General features: G+C 41.5%; 1 protein-coding gene and 1 non-coding gene across 2 annotated transcripts in view; both read left to right on the plus strand.

Moving 5' to 3' along the window:
* LOC145407821 (uncharacterized) overlaps positions 1–20,341 on the plus strand; it is a 262,418-nt gene extending 242,077 nt beyond the window's left edge. The window contains exons 35-37 of the mRNA XM_080278678.1: positions 9,757–9,851; positions 12,249–12,353; positions 19,542–20,341. Coding sequence (XP_080134804.1) covers positions 9,757–9,851; positions 12,249–12,353; positions 19,542–19,944 — 603 coding nt within the window. The 3' untranslated portion in view covers positions 19,945–20,341. The remainder of the gene's footprint in view (positions 1–9,756; positions 9,852–12,248; positions 12,354–19,541) is intronic.
* LOC145407924 (5S ribosomal RNA) lies at positions 6,681–6,799 on the plus strand. The gene has a single exon (XR_013898829.1). It is a non-coding gene; the product is annotated as a 5S ribosomal RNA (ribosomal RNA).
* Positions 20,342–22,053: the final 1,712 nt, after the last annotated feature.

A 22,053-nucleotide genomic window follows, 5' to 3' on the forward strand; every position in this document is an offset into this window, starting at 1 on the left:
TCAAGCTCGTACTGTCCCGTGTCTTAAACCATATTTATCGTACATATCCTTAAATTTGTGAATTGTTTTGACACACACTATTTCATTCGGTAGTGCATTCCATTGATCAGTTGCTCTGTTTGGGAAACTGAATTTCCTTACGTCTTTATCACCTCTCTTCTTATGCAGTTTTTTGCAGTGTCCTCTTGCTGATGCTTCTCCATATGTTAAGTAATCATTTATGTCTAGTTTCTCCTTCCCTGATATGCACTTATATAGCATTATCATGTCACTACTTTTCCTTCGCTCCTGTAGTGTTGGTAGATTCAGTTTATTTAGTCTTTCTTCGTAGCTTAGGTCACTTAAGCTTGGTATCCATCTTGTAGTGGCCCTTTGAACTTTTTCAATCTTGTCTATGTGCTTTTTGAGAAGAGGACTCCAGACTACTGATGCATATTCCAGGGTTGGTCTAATGAATGATGTTATTATCCTTCTTAGCATGTCTTCATTTATGTATGTGAATCCTATTCTCATATTTGCAAGCAGTGTATACATGTTCCGTACCTTCTCGCTGATGTGGTCAGCCGGAGATAGTCTGTTATTGATGATCACACCTAGGTCTTTCTCTCTTTCTGATGTGTATAGGGTTTTATTTCCTAACTTATAATCCCAATCAGGTCTTTTTCCACTTTTACCAAACTTAATTACATGACACTTGTCCACATTGAATTCCATTTGCCATGTACTACTCCATTCTTGAAGTTTATTTAATTCTTCTTGTAGCTCTTTACAAGAGTCTGTGTTAGTAATTCTCCTTTGTATTTTTGCATCATCTGCAAACATATTCAGATAGCTCTCATTTCCAGTGTTACTGTTTATATAATTTATATACACTAAAAACATGATTGGTGCCAGCACTGAACCCTGTGGTACTCCACTAGTCACTTCTTTCCATGATGAGTAGTTTCCTCTTAGTACTGTTCTCATTTCTCTTTTTATGAGAAAGTCTTGCATCCAACAAAACAGTTTGCCTCGAATTCCTCCTTGATGGTACAGTTTCCATAAAAGTCTTTGGTGTGGTACTGTGTCAAAAGCTTTCTTGAAATCTAAATAGATACTGTCCACCCATCCTTCCCTTTCCTGTATTGTGTTTGTTACTCTGTCATAGTAGCTCAACAGATTAGTAACACATGATTTTCCTTTTCTGAAACCAAACTGTCTTTCTGTTATCTTACTGTGTTCTTCTAGATGATTTACCCAAGCTTTTCTTTTAAGCTTTTCTAATACCTTGCTTACAACACTGGTCAGTGATACTGGTCGGTAGTTGAGTGGATTTTGTCTATTTCCTTTCTTGAATAAGGGGACAGTATTTGCTTTTTTCCAAATATCAGGTAGTTTACCTTGACTCGGATTTCTTGAAAATTAAAAATAATGGTTTACTTAACTCCTTTGCACATTCTCGTAGTACCCAACATGAAATTTCATCAGGACCACTTGCTTTTCCTCTGTCTAATCTACTTAACTCCTCCTGTATTACTTTTTCTGCTATTTGTATATCTGGTAGTATGTGTGGACATGCATGTTCCACATAGTCCCTCTCAAAATTATATTCTTCCGTAAAAACTAATTGGAAATTCTTATTTAGTGCTTCACAAATATCTTTCTCTTGTGTATAAGTGATTCGCTCGTCTGTAATTGATTGTATTATATCTTTTACTTTGGTTTTGCTTCTGATATAGCTGTAAAACAGATTTGGTTGATCACTGCTTTTATTTATTATATCCTCCTCAAACTTTTTTGGGCATCCCTCCTTATTCTTGTTTAATCGTTTCTTGCATGTTTGTAATTATTATACGCCCTTTCACTATTATGTCTTCTGTATCTATTCCACAACAAATCTCTTCTTTCTTTTGATTTTTTACATTCTGTATTGAACCATTTCTGTATTTTCTTATCTGCTTCTTTGTGCTGTGGGATGTACTTCTGGACTCCTATTTCATAAAATTCACAGAATTTTTTATATACAGCATTTAAATCTTGTCCTCTAAGCTCATTTTCCCAATCAACTTCTAAGAAATACTTCTTTAGGTCTTGATAATTTCCCTTTTTATAGTTAGGCTCTTTTTGTAACTGTCATTGCTGTTTATTATGTCATATGCTATCCTGAAGTTACAATTTAGTACTGCATGATCGCTTTTGCTGAGTGGAGGGTGATATATTAAACTGTCAATATCATTTTCTTGCCTAGTAAATATTAGATCTAGCACTGAAGGTACATCAAGTCCTCTTTTTCTGGTGGTTTCCCTCACATGTTGTGTTAGGAAGAACTCTTGTACGAGATCCTGGAGCTTTTGGTCCCAACAGCTTTCTTGGCTAATTATATCTAGAGTATTGCAATTTATATTTGTATTGAAATCCCCAGTTAGTATAATTCTTTCTGATTTCTCTTCCATTTTAAGTAGAAATGATCTTAAACTCTGAATTGTACTCTCTGCCAGGTCCTCATATTTGTCTCTTTCCCATGTGTTTGATCTGGGTGGCATGTACAAATTGGCTACAATTATTTTACCTTCAGATGTGTTGATCTCTACTGCATTCATTTCTACTTGTGATGGTATATCTAGTTTTATTTCATTGACTTTTAGATTTTTCTTAGTTAATATTATAATTCCTCCTCCTTTTTTTAAATTTCTGTCTCTTCTCCATATATTGTATTCCTCTAAGTTTAGTATGTCATTGGATATCCTTGGTGTTAATTTTGTTTCAGTTAGGCATATTATTTGTGGTTCATTATCTCTGACATAATCATTCATCTCTAATAATTTAGATACCATTCCATCCACATTTGAGTACATCAACTTTATCATCTTGTTTATATACTTGTCATGACATGGTTCTACTACCTTCCTCCTTTTTATTCCTTCCTGTTTGTGTACCACTTTCGTACCTGCAATCCTGTTACTTTGTAAAAAAATTTCTTCTTCTCCTCTTCTGATCTTCCCTCATTTTTTGTTTTTGCTCCCTCCCTTTTCTCTTTCAGTAATTCCAGTTCCTCTTGTGTTAGGCATCTTTTTATCCATACATTTTTGAACTCCTCTTTTGCCATAAGATTCTTTGCATTTTTTAGTATCTCTTCCACAGTGTTTACACTCTGGAAAGTCACCTTTAGAGGTCTTGTCTTGCTTTTCTCATATTTCCCTAACCTTTTGTGTTCCTCTGTGTCTTTACTACAGATTTCCTCTGATACTTCCTTCAGTAAGCTCATTACATTTGCCATCGCCTTTTTGTCTCTTGTGATCTTGTTTTTTACTTCTTCCTCTTCTATACCAGTGATTACTATAGATTTGTTTCTATCTACTGAATCTCTGACTAACTTTGGATTGTTTTGGATTATTCTTTTCACTTCCTTTTTAATGCTTTTTTCCTCCACCCTTGTTTTTAAGTCTTTCTTTACTTTCACCATTTCAGCATACGTGGTGTGTGTGTGTGTGTGTGTGTGTGTGTGTGTGTGTGTGTGTGTGTGTGTGTGTGTGTGTGTGTGTGTGTATATATATATATATATATATATATATATACTGTACTGTACTGTATTTGCAGTGAGACAGATAGCAGAGAAGGCTTGAGAGAAGGACCATAAGGTGTTTATGGCATTCATGGATCTGGAAAAGGCATTCTACAAAGTAGACAGAGAGGGATTGTGGAAAGTTTTGCACATGTATGGTGTAGATGGTAAGCTGCTAGGTGCTGTCAAGAGTTTTTATGATGGTAGTGAAGCATATGTAAGAGTTAATGGGCATCTAAGTGAATGGTTCACAATCGGTGTGGGCGTGCAACAAGGTTGTGTGATGTCCCCATGGTTGTTCAAAATATATATGGATGGGGTGATGAGGGAAGTGAAAGCATGAGTAATGGAGAGAGGGATGGCATTGGTAATGAATGGTGTTGGGTGGAATATCTCAAATTTGTAGTATGCTCATGATGCAGTACTGCTTGCAAGTACCGGACAGGAGCTTGGTAGGCTAGTGCAGAGCTTTGTTGATGTCTGTGAGCGTTGTGCCTTGAGAGTAAATGTAGAGAAGAGTAAAATGATGGTTATTGAGAGAGAAGGTGACTCCCAGTGTGATGTCACAGTGAATGGAGAGAGACTGGAATTGGTGAGAGTTCAAATACTTGGGTGCAGTGATAGAAAAGAGAGGAAAATGTGCAAGAGAAGTTGAAAGTAGAGTGACACAAGGAAGAAAAGTAGCTCGTGCAATGAAGGCCTTGATAAGGTACAGAGGCTTGAGTGTTGCAGCTGGACGAGACTTACATGAGGGAGTGTTAGTGCCAACTCTAACTTAAGGGTGTGAGACTATGGTGTGGCATGAAAATGAAAAGGCAATAGTAAGAGCAGTGGAGATGGGACTGTTGAGGAATATATGTGGAGTACAGAGGGTGGATATGATACGAAATGTTGTAATTTGTGAAAGGTGTGGAGTGAGGAAGTCGGTGGACACCAGAATCGAGGAGAGTGTCCTGAGATGGTATGGTCATGTGGAAAGAATGGATAACAATAGTGTGGTGAAAAAGGTTTACCTGAGTGAATTTGAAGGAGGGAGGAGACGAGGTAGGCCAAGGAGAAGGTGGAGAGATGTGGTGGATGAGTGTTTAGAGTGGTTTGGAAGTTGGTGAGACTAGGGAACTGAGAAGCGATCGAGCTGGCTGGATGAATGTTGTGAGGAGAAATGCATGATCAGGGATTTTGGCACCCCTTGTGAGCATGGCAGCGTCTGGATTGACTCAATTGGATACGTTTGTGTGAAGCTGCAGAATGTGGTGAATGTTTTTTGGCATATGCAGTAGAGCCAGGATTCCGGGGGCTTGAATGATGAGTGAATGGAGGTGTGGCCTATTTGGATTGGGCAAGTTTGTGCTGTCTGGACATTGCTACTCCTCACCCTGCCCTTTGGTGGGAAAGGAGGTCGAGATGATGATGATATACTGTGTGTGTGTGTGTGTGTGTGTGTGTGTGTGTGTGTGTGTGTGTGTGTGTGTTTTTCACACAATGCTGTTAATGTATACTTTTAAATGTACACTCGGATCAGAAATTATCTTTACGCTAATGCCGTTGAATATCTGCAACCTTGTACGTCGATATTGTCAGATGTATATCTCATTGGCACCTGCATATGTCCATATCTCACTCAGGCATGCCAACCTTACAGACGAGGATGATATAAAACACATTTCGTTCACACACATATGCAGAGGTCACCAGTATAAAGGTAATTTCTGACCAGAGTGTATGCAGAGGCCACCAATATAAAGATAATTTCTGACCGGAGTGTATGCAGAGGCCACCAATATAAAGATCATTTCTGACCAGAGTGTACCTCATAATCATCATCATCATTATCACTTTTTTTCTTGCCCTTTGACTGTGTGAAGTAGGGAAGAGAGAGAGAGTAGACAGACAGTCAGAGATTATCCAGAAATCTGCCCAGTTGAATAGGCCACACTGTCATTCACCCATCCTTCAAGTCTGTGGAATCTTGACTCCACCTTACAGTCATGCATATTCCCATCATCTAAGTGCATCATATCACTTATTAGCTAGAGTCATCCGACGACTGTCACTTCAGCTGGAAAGAACACGGGTGCCAGACCCTTGTCACACACTCCATACAAAATTGTTCCATCCAGCTCAATCTGCTATCGGTTCCACATCCCTATGACTCTCCATAACTCACTTCCACAGTCATTTACCATATGTATACACCTTCTTCTTGGCTTACCATGCCTCATTGCACCTTCTGACTCACTCAAATATAACTTTTTCACCATTTGATCCATGGCTGTTCACTCCACATGCCTATACCATCTGGACGCTTGGTCTTTGACTCCAAGTCCACGAATTCCTACTCCACATCTATCTCAAAGTACCACTCAATATTCAGTCGATTCTCTCCATTCCACATATATTTATTAAGAGCCCCGTTTCTGACTCTATTGACTTTCATGCCACACCATTGTCGTACACCCATATATTGAATCAGGCATCAAAGCTCTTCCATGCAAGCCTCCCACACCCACATGCAGACCTGTTTCCTATTTATCAAGGCTGTTAAAGCACCAGTCACTTCCCTCCCCTGTCCTACTCAACTTTTGACTCCCTCTACACATTTAACCTCTCGTCTGTCACAGCACCCAGGTACTTAAACTCTTTCAGTAATTCAAGTTTTTCTCCATTCTCTGTAACACCACACAGGGAGTCACCTTGTCACTCAGCAGCCATCACTTGTATCAGCATTTACTTTCAAGGCATGACATGCACAAACATCCACAAAACTGTGTACTGGCCCATCAAGTTCTTGTCAGCTATTTCCAAACAGCATTACATAATCAGCATACATCAGATTTGAGACTTCATCATTCAGCATCAGTGCTATCCCTCTTTCCATGACTTTTTACTACTCATAACCAGATAAACATATATGTATATATATATATATATATATATCAGTCGTGGCTTAGTGGGTTAGCACGCTTTGCTCTGATCGAAGGGTCGGAGGATCGAATCCACTCGAGGGTCATTAGTAGACATCAGGAAGGGCATCCGGTCATAAAATGCTACACGCTCCAGTCCAAAAGTCCTCTACTCAGGGGCAATGCCTTAGCCGTTCAGGGATACCAGGTGTAAAACCAAATTACATATATATATATATAACGGCCATACCACGTTGAGTACACCGCTTCCCGTCCGATCAGCGAAGTTAAGCAACGTTGGGTCTGGTTAGTACTTGGATGGGTGACCGCCTGGGAACACCAGATGCTGTTGGCATCCCTACGTGTCAAGTGGGGTTGGTGGAGGATTAGTGCCCCTCCCTGTAAAACAATTAACTCTAAGCCCTTGGCCACCCCGTTTGGGATACATGGCGTCTGGCAATGAATGAATGAACGAATATATATATATATATATATATATATATATATATATATATATATACATACATACATACATACAGTATATATATATACATACAGTATATATATATATATATATATATACACACACACACACACACACACACGTATCAGTGGTGGGCATTAACGTGTTAATCGTTAATCTGTAAACAACGGAGCTAACTTTTTTTGTTAACACGTTAATCCATTGTTGTTGTTCTTGTTTTTTTTTTTACATTATCATTAACTTCTGTTAAAATTTCTGTTGATTTCTGTTAATCTCTTATTTATTTTCTGTTACAGGTCACTTTAGGTCAAAAGAGTTTTAAATCGTCATTTAAATCGTCAAATCGATAGTGTCATATTGACTCTTAGCCAACAGAACTTTGGATTGTGGAGTGATCATAGACTCATAGTCATGGCGTCTCAGTCAAGTACATCACAAGAGTCTATCCCCGTGTCTCAGTTGATTGTAAGTGAGACTGTAAGTCGGCCAGGACTGACTGGACAGTAAGGAAACTTGTGGCTAGTGAGAGTGATGTTGGCGAGGCCGAGGTGGATAATGACTTTGAGCTGCCTGAGAACCCCTGGCTGCATCTTGACAAGTTTATGTCCTACAGGAAGACAGAGGGCAGTAATTATATTTTTCATTGTAAGGTCTGCCTGCCCAAGCAGCATGAGGTCAGGGTCCATAAGAGCAGCAACAACAACATTAAGAGCTGCTACAAGAAGCATCCTGTCAAGTACAGCGTTGGGGGAGGCTTGCAAGGCAGCATCGAATCGTGGCATTTGCATTTCTATTAATTTTTAATTTTGACTATTTTAAAAATATTTTGTGGTATTAATGAAACTTTTCTAGTTTTGAGTGTCTTTTATAAAGGAAAACCGAGTTTCATATGTAAAAAACAAAAAGTAGCAAGTAGCAGATTAGCAGACTATCATATTACTGATTAGCCAAGTTAACGATTTAAAAAAACTTGTGGATTAACGGTTAATTTCTGTTAATTTAACGGTGGAATTAGCTGATTAACCTTAATGGAGCTACTTGACAGATCAACGGTTAACGAAGCTAACATTTCTCATTAACTTGCCCACCACTGATACACACACACACACACTGTATGGTATGGTATGTCATTGTTAGTCAAGCTTCATTCTTCATAAACCACCTTCAGAAATACATCCCAGAGAAACTGACCTTCTTAACTCCTAAAGCGCGGCCAATGGACAGCCGACCCCCCCCGGGTGGCGGGGTTGTATCGTGGTCTGAGTACCTGTAGGAAAATATTAGCCAAAAATCAGAGATTAACCCTAGAACATTATACTTGGTATGGCAGATAGTACTTACATTCAGCTTTCTCCAGAGACAGGTGTTGAGCCTTTGTGGACTACCCAAGGACTTGTGGAGACTTGCAAAGTTGGGTAACAAAATCTTCACTTTCACACCTTCAGCAACCTGGTTTCCCCTCTACCACAGCCTCATTCTGTCACAGTAAACTTTATACTACAACGTACAGGTAGTTTGGAATCCGTATTTGTACAATAAGCACTGAAAATAAGGCTAAAATCAACAAAGCGTACGGCCGACATGCAGCGTGGCGGCGGTCTTCCCGTCACTCAACAAACATTTCCATTTTCACAGCTAAAAACACGTATACTACATTATTTTCAATCATATTACTTCCCAAAAGATCACCGCGGCGCGCTTTTTATTCTGCCTTATGCCCGTCACTTTATTCTCGTTCTTGCCGGCCGCTCGCACTGACTCGGAAGAGCTAGAACTCGCCATAATGTCACTTTGAAAGCCTGCGGTAGACTGATGCTAAACAGGGGCAAACCGTGCGAAAAAAAGCTAGTGTGGCAACTGGGGAAACAAGCGTTTCATATTAGCTTAAACTGCTTGTGAGAGGAGAGCACAGATTTACAGTTCTGAGCAGTCAGAGCGCTGCCATGTATCACAGCCAGGCTGGCCGGGCCGTGTGTGTGGGGGGGAGGGGGGGAAAATGATACTTGGCAACAACGGAGGTCAGTAGTAGAAAGGTAAAGTATGCTAATTGTAGCTAAAGGGTGGTGGTACTGATAGACAATACCAGCTGGAACATCCTTGCCCGCATTTATTCAAAATTAACTCGAATCGCAAACGCGACGATCCGCCGTTATGTCCTTTTTGGCGAGCATCGCAAACGCGATGACCCGCGCTTTAGGGGTTAATGATAAACAAAGACATCTTTCCAAACTGCATTGTTGCCATTACCCTTGTCTACTTTAGTACCGTCACAACCACTAAGTAGTCATGAACATTCCATTTTATACACATTGTTATACTGCATCTCACAATACACTTGCCTCATGCACCTCATTCTCACAACACACACAATCTTTCAGTGTTAACTCTACAGAGGATTTCTGAGCGTGTGAGTAGCTGAATTTCTGCAGTCCATCATTTTCACATCCGTGTGGGTAAAGAGCAACAACAGCTGCAGTAACATCATATATTTTTGTCTTTTAGTTTGTAGTTGTGTATAAGGGTTCTTCCTTTAGAAAGCCAACTTCATCCATAGTTTATTCTGTTTCTTTAGTCCAAAGGTAATAGTCTTTTTGTGTGGTATTCTTCAGCTTTGACATTGGGTCCATCCCCCCCCCCCTCCCCGTGAGCTGTGGCAAGAAATTATTACAAGAAAATAGCATTAGTCACAAATAATTCCTTTGGAAAGGATGTTGGCCAGTAGTATTGTTAATTTGCCTTTGAACTGCAGGAAAGAAACTGGCAATGATGAAAATCTTTACCAAGTTAAGGTGAATGAACTATAACCTTCACTCCTTGACCCTCCACAGAATCTGACCAGTACCACCAATGTAGGGGCCATTGGAACGTTGCCACCAAAGCTGATCCGCCCCCAGCCCAAACACGCACAACCACCCATCAAGCCGTGAGTTGCATTTCATATGAACTATTGATAGTTCGTATTCTATAGTAGGTAGGATAGTTGGTGTCATAGCACCTATTTCTTGGTGATTAATAAAGTCCTTTACAACTTGATATCTTTCTGTGCTATATATTTTTAGTGCATTTCTTAGTTTCTCCCCAGTATCTTACAAGTGGATAAAATTTTGTAATGTGCAAACTACAAGAGGTGCCCAGAAGTCCCCAATCCCACTAAGAATACAGCCTTGTACTCTTCATGTCACTATGTCAGGAAAAAAAAAAAAAAGTTTGAGATACTTGTGGGAATTTTAAAATTCTTTATCCCCCCCCCCCTCCACTTCATGATTTTGTTATTACTGTATTCACTTTAGGAGGTGGTGGTGACCATCATCCACTCACTTGATGTAGTGCTGCCTACTTCCTTAGCTTTTATCATTCTTTTTCTGTGCCTGCCCTCCTCTCTTCCTATTTCTCCTATCTTTCCTGTCACTTCTTATTCCTTTTCTTTCCTTTACGGGTGGCTTTACATTGAGTGACAACCCAAATGGTTTCCTGTAAGCCAAGAAACCATTTACAACGCTGGGTGGTAACCACATAACCAAACCATACGTGCTCCCTATGCGTCAACAAGTGGGTTGGTGGAGGGTTGGTGCCCCTCCCTGTAAAACAACTAACTCAGTGTCAAATGGCCACCCTTTACGGGATTATGGTGTCTGCCAATAGATAGATAGACTTTAGGATTGACATGTTCACAGTGGAGGGGAGGGATAGAAGCAGTCTTCATTGGCCCCTTCACTTTAGCCTTTTCAGTCTCGTCTGAAAAGAGACGAGCCTTCAGCTTTTGAAAGCTGGCAGCTGGTTGGTTGTCTGAGTGCATTCATAATTAACAACACATTTAAAATTATTTTCATTACAAGGGTTATGATAACCGTGTGATGACAAGATTGCCCAAATATTACCATATACAGTATACTGGTATAGTTTTTTGCATAGATTGATTTAAAACAGGGCCTTGCAGAGTTTATCGGATGATCTAGGTACATGCAAAATTTTGAATTCTCGGGACAAATCAACACTTGCCCGGGTAAAGTTTACAAGTGCCTTGATCCCCCCCCCCCCCATGTCAACTATTCACCAGAATTCAGGAAATATGTCATATTTCATTGGAATTCCAATGTTTTGCTAGGTTAGATTTTATTACCATAATGACAATTTTTCTTAATTTGCCTGAATGTGGGGGGGGTGTCAAGGTACTGTACTCATAAAGCTATATCTGGATGTGTTTTGATTTGTCCCAAGAATGAAGAATTTTACATGTATCAAGGCCATCTGAAAAACTTTGTAAGGCCTCATTTTTAATCTACTGTATGAAAATAACTGCCATATGCTAATTTACTTGGGTAATCCTATCATCAAACGGCTATTGTAACCTTGACGATAAAAATAATATAAAATGTGTTGTCAATAATGATTGCACTTACAACCAATCAGCTGCCGACTTTCGAAAGCTTAAGGCTTGTCTTTTCTCAGATGAGAGCAAATAGGCTATAATTGGTAGAGGTCTGTACTAAGCTGAATAAAATCATCTGGAGATGGGAATGATCATCCATTAAAATTTGTCACTGAATTGAAGGAGTTAACAGTCTCTGGCTTAGAGAAATCAGCTGCTTTGCCCCATATATAAAACTAATGAAGTTAATGTTCCACCCCCCCCCCTCTTCTTCTCTCTCTCTCTCTCTCTCTCTTTTTTTTTTTTTTTTTTTTTTTTTTTTTTTATACTGGCTTACAAAGAATGTGATGAAGAATAATGTTTGTGTATACATTTTGAGACTGACTGGTGCCATAGTTTTTCCATTGCCGCTTCCTGGAAATGATTGTCTTGCAGCAAATGGCAAATGATCCCGAAAAAATGGTGTGAGATGGAAGAGAGACAAAAATAAGACAGAAATGATATAAAATAGAAGATGGCATGCTCAGATATGGGTATACATTTCCATGTTAGTATCTTCTGTACTTTAGCAGTACAGGCAACAGTCAAAATGTGGTGAGAAATTAAATTTTAATTGAGATGTGTAGTCTAAAGCACTATAGCAGTACACAGTGTGAGACCCGACTTTAATTACCTTGCCAACATCACAATATATTGTAAAATTCACTAATGCCATCACAGTAATCCTGAATACTACAGCCTTACCATTATTGCAGTGCAGTACAATACAGAATTGTATTAGGTAACATTTGAAGTGATATTGGTGGGTAGCACATGAAAGGGTATTGTGAGCCCTCCCTCAAGGTGGTGAGTGAACTACTTTATCTTTGGAATCAGCATGTTTATAGAGTTGGATGGAAAAAAAAAAAAACATATATATATATATATATAAAATATATTTTTACCTTACAGAGGAGCCCCAGCAAATGCCCCAAAGGAGGACCTAGTAGCCAGTGCACCTTCCTACAAGCGTCTTATAGATATCTGCAAGCAGCGTCTTGGAAAGGAATTTACCTCGTTAGTATTTGGTTGGTTGTTCAGTATACTTTCTCTCTCTCTCTCTCTCTCTCTCTCTCTCAGTCTTTATAACACCGACAGCTTTATTGTCATCATCATCATTCATCACACTTTCTTTTTCTCTTTCCATCCATTTAATGCATTACTAAAGAATCCATCCATCCATCGTCTAATCCACTGTTGCCTCATGAGGAACGTAGGAGCCTGGGGCTAGGCAAGTTGGTCCTGACATTTAAGATGAAAGTGACCAGCCTCACTCAACCCTAAATGGCATTACCATCCATCATCCAATCCTACATTGTCCCAAGAGGAGCGTAGGAGCCTGGGGCTAGGCAGTTGGTCTCTACATTTAAGATGAGAGTGACCAGCCTCACTCATTCCTGAGTGGCATTACTTGAACAATCAACCCCAACCACCCCTTGGATATAAACCTTCACCGGCTCAATCCGACTGGAGTGCAGTAATTACCCACTAACCCACCAGGTGCCAAAATTTGGTTATACAGTATGGTTACCACCCAGTGTAGTAAATGGTTTCCTGGTGTACAGGAAACCATTTGGCTTGTCACTCAGTGTAGAGTCACCCACAGGCAGAAGGAAAAGGAAAGAATGAAGGATAGAAAGACAGAAAAGGGAGTGTAAAGTTACCTGTAGGCAGTTGGAAGAGGAAAGAATGAAGGAAAATTGGTATTCATCAGGTGTCAAGTCTTTTATTATTTGCAGTGATGCTTGAAGCTCTCTCTCTCTCTTGATTTTATATATGGACTCCCATGGGAGGATGTTATATGCTTATGACTTGGTATTCATTGTGCAGAATGAGAGGGTAACAAGAAAGATTTAGGAAGTGGAGAGAAGGAATGAGGTAGAAAGGTTTGAGAGTAAGCATGGATAAAAATGGAGGTGGTGATAGCTAGGGTAGGTGGTAGTACTGTCATAGCAGAAGGATTGTGTCCTTGTGGAGTTTGCTGCAGGTATGTGGGAAAAAATTTGATTTTGTGCAGTGTTTATGATGTGGGTTCATAAGAGAATTAGTGGTATCAGAGGTTGGCAGCAAGTTAATGCTGATTTTGAGTGTGGAGCATGTAAGGGAGGCAGGAAAGGATTCATCTTGCTGGAGAGTCTCAAGTGTGTGCAGGAGTTTTCTTTGGGAGACATATGTGCTGGAGGTGGTGCTGGAGCTAGCTTGGGGGAGAAGATAAGAGGGAGATGTTGAGGGAGTTGTTGCCTTTCCTGACATTGAGAGGGCTTTACCTCCTTGCCAAGGGGTCGTTGTACACAGCATGTGTTCGGTGTGTATTTCTGTACAGTATTACACCTAGGTTAGTCAAAGAGGATATTCATAGAGTGGAACATACAGAGATGAGAATGATCAGATGCATTTATAGTATGTCCTTGAATAACAGGCCTGGCTGGGTTAGGATTGCAAGTGAAGAGTTGAGAGGAAGGCTGAGACTTGAATGTATATGATGATAATTGGCAGATTGCGATTGTTTGGGTTTGTGGAGAGGATGGAGAATGACAGTTGGGTGTGAAGGGTGAGAGCTGTGATTGTTGAGGGTGGAGTTGTAAGAGGCAAATTGAAAAAGAGTTGAGACTTGGTCACGGAGTGTAACATCAGGGATATGGGACTGAGTAAAGAGACTCTTAGAGATCAAGCAGCTTGAAAAGTTGTTATTCAGTGATCAGGGTCTATGCATACACACATTGAAGCTTATATAAAAGATACAGTAAGAGCCTACCTCAGTACAGTATGGAATATACGTGCCTGTTTTGTAATGAATTATTAGTATATTACTACACATATCAGGTAGATCATGTTTTTTCAGTTAACAGTTCATGTCAGTCAAACAGTTTAGGTTTGTTCTAGGATTCAGATGCTGCTTACTTGCATAATGGGCCCATTTCTGCCATTTATGTGGTGCATGGTCAGCGAAAATGCATGTGCATGCTAAAAATGATGCCTGTGTGGTAGTGCTGTATGTGTGAATGTTGACTGCTTATTATGTTTACCTGCTATTTTAGTGAGTTAATAAAACACCTGGTTGCTGGAGGTACAGATTATCTGCCATTGGTAAATGGCCTGTCATTAATTTTCAAACCTTTTGATATTAGTACAGTCTTACTGGCAGCTGTATAAAGCCATCTGATTCCAGATATTTCTCTCTCTCTCTCTTTTAATCTGGGAAGAAGGAACTAAAGGCCAGGAGCCCGCAAACTGTTCCTTCCAAGAAAAAAACAGAAACAATACAAGAGAGTGCCAAATTCAAGATCCGATTATTTCAAAATGCCTGAACACACTGCTTTTGAAAGACTGGAGATCATAAGATGCAGGAAATACAGAAAGAGGGAGACAGTTCCAGAGTTGACATTTACATCCACTGTGCTGGGTGTGATGTAGATAGCCATTAAAAAAATCCAGTATGCAAGGATATGTGTTTGTTTTATACGGTAATCCCTCTACTTTCCGGATGCCCACGTTCCGGACATACCCACTAACCAGACATAATCGTCCTGGGATCCAGTATTCCCAAAAATGGTCCCCCGGGGGGGGGGGGGGATCCAGCCTGTAATTTCAACTTGACGTGCACAGCGCGGGACAGCTTTGTTGTAGCGCGTCATTCCTCCGACGTCCGCTAGAGCACCCCTGCATCCTCCTCACTTTCCGCCTGTCTCTTGTTGTGAGTGAATGCTCGTTGTCATGGCTGCCCACGTTCTCGCTTTTGTGGTGGTGCCTTACCTGCTGCAGGCACTCCTGCTGCTTTCATGCCTCTCCTTCGTGTGTGTGATGATGGCCCCGCCGCCTGAGAAGAGGAAGAGAGTGGTATTGACTCTGGAGAAGAAACGGGAGATATTGGAGAGAGTAGATGTGGGATGGCCTTCTTCACGCATCCTCCGTGAGTTTAACCTGGCCCGATCTACTTTGTTTGATATTAAGAGATCCCGAGATAAACTCAGGCAGTACACTGCTGACTTCTCGTCGAAAAGCAAACGCAACGTGGAGAGGACGATGATGTTTACTCCCAAGTTTGCTGAAGTCAACTGCTCCACATTGATTTGGTATCGACAGCACTGTGCTGCTGGTGTAATGGTACGTGGTACGGAGCTGAAGGCTGCTGCTGAGAAGTTCGCAAGGCTTCACAACGCCCTAGACTTCAAGGCATCCGAGGGTTGGCTCTTCGAGTTTAAGTTATGGCATGGCCTTACCAACTGTAAGTCTCATGGCGAAGCTTTGGACGCTAAAGAGGATGGAGTAGAGGAGTTTCGGCACAATGTGAAGGGCTTGATCGACAGGGAGGGCCTCACTCTCGGTCAAGTCTACAAAGCTGACGAAACTGGTTTATTCTATCGCTCTTTGCCTACGAACACTCTAGCCGAGGAGACAGAGAAATGCGTACCTGGCTGCAAGCTCTCCAAGGAACGGCTATCTGCTTTGTGTTGTGCCAATGCTAACGGCATGCACCGGCCATGCAAAGCAGCCTCGGTGTCTTCGTGGGGTGATGGATGTCCTGCCGTCTGGTACCATTACTTGTAGGCATGGTTCACAGCCCAGATCTTCAAAGACTGGTTCCACTGCCATTTCGTCAAGGAAGTCATACATTACCAGACGGAGAAACTGGGAATCCCACGCGACCAGGTAAAGGCCCTCCTCCTCGACAATGCACCTGCCCACCCGTGCGACAAGGACTTGGTGGCTGAGAATGGCCGCATTAGGTGCATGTTTCTGCCAGCTAATACTACTGCTCTCATCCAACCAATGGACCAAGGAGTGATCGTGGCAATCGAAGCGCCTATACCGACGGAAGTTCCTGGACGAGGTGATGGTTGTTCTCGAGGACGAGCGCAGGGAGGGACGTGATACGTGAGGCCAGCGGACTTTGGAAAACCTTCGCCGCTACATCAAGTCTGCCATTTACAACTGGGCTAGTGCATGGAAGGTAATCCCTGTCAAGACTCAAGAAAATGGTTGGTCTCGTCTGCTTCTTGGAACGGATGTGGAGTACGATTTCCTAGGTTTTGACGTGGATGACTTCCATGCACGTCTACGTGTGCACGGCGACGGTGTTGATGTGGATGAAGTGCTTGAGTGGTTGGATGACGACGAGGGCGATCCTGGGTATCAGACCCTGTCTGATATCAAGACCGCATCTTAAGTTGCAGGTGTCAGTACCCAGCTTGAAGATTCTGACGAGGATGGCGACGATGATGTGGACTCCTCTCAGCATGACACGACTCTAGCCATCCCCAAGCTGAGTGCACTCCGGGAACACCTAGAGTTCGTTCTGGACTACCTGGAACACCCTGACTGCAACAGGGAGATGGGGCCCTTGGGACTTGTGGAGGAAGTGCGTTTTCAGGCAGCACATCATAAATCGTCAGAAACGTCGTTCCTTGCGTCAATCAACGATTGACAGCTTTTTTAGGCCCGTGACCCCCGCTGTGCCCAGCCCTGGCTTCACTCCGTTGCCTCCCCAAGACAGGCCCTCATGCTCCTAGCCACAGCCCAGCACATCAGTCACGGCAGAGTCACCGCTCGACGTGAGTTTGCGTCTATCTTCTGAGTCGTCTGCAGTGGGTACGCCATCACCACGACCCAGCGACGCACCCCTAGGTCACCTGCCAGCGATACTTTCAGACTCTGACAGTGATTAAACAGCAAGAACGTCTCCACTAGACCACACGGGAATTTAGTATTGTGCAGTGAAAGAAAAACAGTGCATACAGTATTGTAAAGAAAGTAGAAATTTGAGTGAAAAGACAAAATTTTTGGACTGAATTTAACATAAATAAACTTGTGATTTGTTTTGAAATTGGTTTTATGAGTGGAAAGACTTAAAGTGCAGAGTGCAACACTTATTAAGTTACAATAGAGCATAAGTAAGACAAACAGTGCGGAGTGTGAAGAGAATGGACTTTTGAGTGCGAATGACTAAGTTCAGTGCAAGACTTCAGGAAATCCTTCTTACTGTCAGAGTCTGAGAGGAGGCGGTTATTCATTGAGATGGCCATGGACTTGCTTTAAGTAGGCAGAATCTTTCATACTGTACTATACTTTATTTTCCATACTATACTTACCTCAAACACCTCATTTCACTATTTTATGTCCCTTATTGGTGTGAATATGTTGTGTCTTAGGTGCTATGCATGTGCAATAGGGAGGTGTTTTTCTGAGTTAGACTAGGTTAGGGTCCATAACTAGTCCAGCAGCCAGGGACTTGTAAGTACCCAGAATGTTTAATATTGTATGAACCTACCTCAAAAACCCCATTTTATGCTTCTTTTGCATTTATTTCAGTCTTTTATGTCCCTTATTGGTGTGATTTGGGTCTTAAACAGGTGCTATGAGTGTCCAGAGGGAGTTGTATAGGTGTTTTTCTGAGTTAGGGTCCATAAGTACAAGTCCAGGAGGCTGGTGCCCACTATCTGGACAGGACCACTTTCCAGACATGCCTATGGCTCTATTACGTCGGATAGTGGAGGGATTACTGTATATAGGAAAGAGAAAAAGTAGTTTGGTCATGTGGAGAGTATGAAGAATGAGAGACTGACAAGAGGAATGTTATATGAGTAAGGATGAGAAGGGAAGGAGGAGGGGTTGACCAAGGATGAGAAGGAGGGTTGGGGTGAAGAGATATATGAGAGAGAGGGGTGTGAATTGAAGAAAGGGCTGCCAAATGGCAAAGGACAGGTTTTTTGTGAAAGCAGTTGAATTATGGCTGTCCCTTATTAGATTAAGGCATCTGGCAAAAGACAGGTACAGGTGGCCCTCCAAAATTGCAGATTCAACTTTTGCAGGTCTCGCAGATTCACGGAGTGCCCCTCTGTGGAGCCAAGATTCTGTTTACAGCTCCAAAGTGTAGCAGTGTTGGACGCTTACAGGTCATTTCGCGTCAAACCAGGCTCTTACCAAACCACCCAACTTCCCTGTCTCTCCTTTAGTCTGTGTCCTGCCACTGTCACAGTCGTTTTGCTGCCTTTGTGCGGCTCTGCCAAACCTACTGTAATTTCATTATTGTGCCCCCCAAATTGTCCTCTCATGTGTTCAAAGGTAACAAGTGCATTGCTGTGCTATTAGGTGAGTAAATTAGCGCCCAATTGTGCGAACCACAACCCGTGTGTGATCCTGAATCTGTTCACCGATTCTGATGACACATCATCCTCTCCACCTGCCTCTGAGGGCAATACCGATGATCCACCACCACTTGATGATGATGCTAGCAGTGGAGATGAGGCAGAGTCTGCACACATGTAGACTTCTCATGCCATACAGTTACGCTCCACACCATCTCACCCAGTCATCTGTCATCAGTAACTGCATGGCTAATCACCTTCAGTGTCATCGATGTCATGTTACACTCCACGTCATCTCATCCAGTCATCTGTCATCGGTAACTGCATGGCTAATCATCTTCAACGTCATCAGTGTCATGTTCATCATCATCATCACAAGTCGTCAGAGTTTGTCCACCAAATCTTCAAGGACATTGTTGAGTTAACTCTGAATTTAATGGGTATCGTTGTAAGAAGTAGGGGTAAATATGTAGCTAATGACTTGCCTACACTCAAATGGATGTGCACGAGATGCACTCAGTCGCGGGAATCTGTGGAAGTACATATTTACCCTACAGTAACTCGGTACAGCCATACCCAGTCAAATTTTATTTGTTATTAAACTTTTTTTTTTTTACAGTTGGTCTTTTACTCTTTGTGATATTTTATGCTGCTTTAGGTCCCAGATATGGTTTATTAGGTACAGTATGTGCACACTTGCTCACAATGGGTGACTTGCAGATGTAGAGGCATTTACAGGAGGGTGCACCAAACATTCGCGGAAATTCCACATACACGGGGGTCTTCCCCCCCCAACCTCCGCGAATGTGGAGGACCACTTGTAGATTTATTACAGGACACACACACACACACACACACACACACACACACACACACACACACACACACACACACACACACACACACACACACACACACACACACACACACACACACACACACACACACACACACACACACACACACACACACACACACACACACACACACACACACACACACACACAAAAAAGGACTGCATTTTAAATAGTATGAGAAAGGAAAGGAGCAGATTGTGAGTTACCAGTATGTAACTGGGAATAGAGATCATATGCATGAATAAGATGTTTGTTTTTTCCAGACCTGAGATATGCAGTGCACTTCGTGAAGTTCGTGCTAACAACAACAACAGCCTTTCGGGAATGAGTACAGATAAGATTGTGGAGAAGGTGCGGGCCACTAAGCGTGGGCGTCGGCCGATAGCTGGACCAGCCACAGTGGCACCATGGGCTGGAATGGCACAGGGTGGAGGCAGTGGTGGGCCTGAATGGCATGGGCCAAAGCAGGAGGAGAGTGGAGCCAAAGAAGAGACATGTTCCATCTGCCTGGATGTGCTCGCTGCCAGCCCTACTGTGCCCCTTAAATGTCAACATCTCTTCCATGAGAACTGCATTAAGGACTGGCTCAAGCGGCAGTCTAATTGTCCTAACTGCCGCACCTTTGCACTCATGACCGATGAATACCCTGAGCTGCCCCAAGCTTGAGCTGCTCACACATGCTGGAAGGGACACTTCAGGACCAGAGTTAACATTGTGCTTTGTGCCTTGGTGGTGGTCAGCTTGTGTTGTTATGCAAATATTATAATCCTCTTTACACTTAATGGTGATATAGTTATGAGTTTTACCAGTGCGAATTTTTTACATTGACAAATGGCTATTTTGACAAAGTTAGTTTACTAAAGTGGAACAGAATTTCTATAATTTACACATTTCCATTTTTTTTTTTTTTTTTTTTTTTTTTTTTAATCAGTCACAGCAGTTTAAGCAATTTCAATAATGTGCCTTTGTAGGGTAAGATAGATAAAGAATATTTTTCTATGTGAAGCAATTAAGTACTTAAGTTCAAAAGTACAGGTTTTGTTATCTTTAATGGAAGTCTTAAATAAAAAGTAAAAAAAATATATATATACATATATATATCATTCAGTTACCAGCCACCAGTCTATGCATGGAAATCCATCCATCTATCATCCAATCCTACATTGCCCCATGAGGAGCATAGGAGCCCGGGGCTAGGCAGTTGGTCCCAACATTTAAGATAAGAGTGACCAGCCTCACTCATCCCTGAGTAGCATTACATGAGCAATCAACCCCAACCATCCCTCGGATATAAACCTTCACCAGCTCAATCCAAGTGGAATGCAACAATTACCCACTAAACCACCAGGTGCCAAAATTTGGTTATATGGTTACCACCCAGCATAGTAAATGGTTTCCTGGTGTACAGGAAACTCTTTCTTTTTCCCTCCAGGATGGTAGTTACAAAAATTTCCACTCATCCTGGTCTGTCATCTGCATTTTTTATTTCATCCCATTTTCCACACATATACCATGCCATTCAGTCTCATCCTATTATTTCTTCTGTTGGTTACAGTTGGAAACTCATTTTTTATACTCTAGTTATCCCCATATTTTATATGATCAAACTTTTAGTGTACCTTTGTTAATACTGTATAGTATTTATGCAATACATCCGACATTCGCGCCTTTTGAAATCAGCAGATGAATCCAGAAAATTTAGTGCCATGTTCCACTGTGCAGCTTATGAAAGCAACAACGAAGCTAAGAACAGTGTTCCAATTGCATTACCATGGTGGAGGCGATGAGGGGGGTATTTCAATATGGCGGTTGAAGTCACATGCTTGCTGGGGAGATAGACCCTCCATATGATACAGCTCAGTGGATGTCTGTTCATTGTTGTAGGCGAGGGTTATGGAAGAGTAAAAATATAAAAGAATAACAAATCTACAGTGAGTGATGGACGAGGGAGTGTTAGGAATGAGGGGAACAACTAAACTGAAGAAAAACTGTTGTTGGATATGGTCTACGGTAGGATTTTTATAAAGTAAGGAAGCAACAATGTCTGGCCTAACGGAGTTCAGGACAATGGTTTAAACCTCGGGTTTGAGCCTGGTTCAGACCATAGATTGGAGATTACTCGATCCCTGATTATAGCCAAGGGTTTTAATTATTCAGTCACCGTGTTGTATCACAGATGATCCGGGACTGAGTAATTGGTGACTTAAAACTCAAGAGTGAAGCACACATTCGGACACAGTGATCTCAGCTAATCAGCTCGTGGTTTTTGCCTAACTGGGATTTGAATGTAGCGGGAAAACCAGCCACTGAACAAAAATGTCACTCCCTGCCGAGTTTGAATTAATATGACAAAAAAAGAATTGAAAATACAGTGACACTGCTAACATGAGTCAGTAAATCCATGACTCTATGAATAATGCAGTATAGGTAAATTAGTACGCTTTATTGGGATGGATGAACACTTCATACTGTATTTGCAGTTCATTATTTCTATATTACCATGCAAATATAAAGCATTTATCCACCCCAATAGAGTGTACAGTACTAACTTACCGATAAACGCTTCATATCTGCAGTTCGTTATTTCTATACCATGCAAATATGAAGTGTTTATTCACCCCAATAAAGCTTACAAACTTAATGATACTGCATTATTCATGAAGTTGTTTTTTTTTTTTATTCACTCGTGTTCGCGGGTTCAATTTTTTTTTTTTTCTTTTTTTGTCATATTAATCCAAACTAAGCAGGGAATGATGGTTCTTTTTGTTCAGTGGC

This window comes from Coenobita brevimanus, chromosome 74 (assembly GCF_032717465.1).
Source record: "Coenobita brevimanus isolate Jiangsu-jjx chromosome 74, ASM3271746v2, whole genome shotgun sequence".
Lineage (NCBI taxonomy): Eukaryota > Metazoa > Arthropoda > Malacostraca > Decapoda > Coenobitidae > Coenobita > Coenobita brevimanus.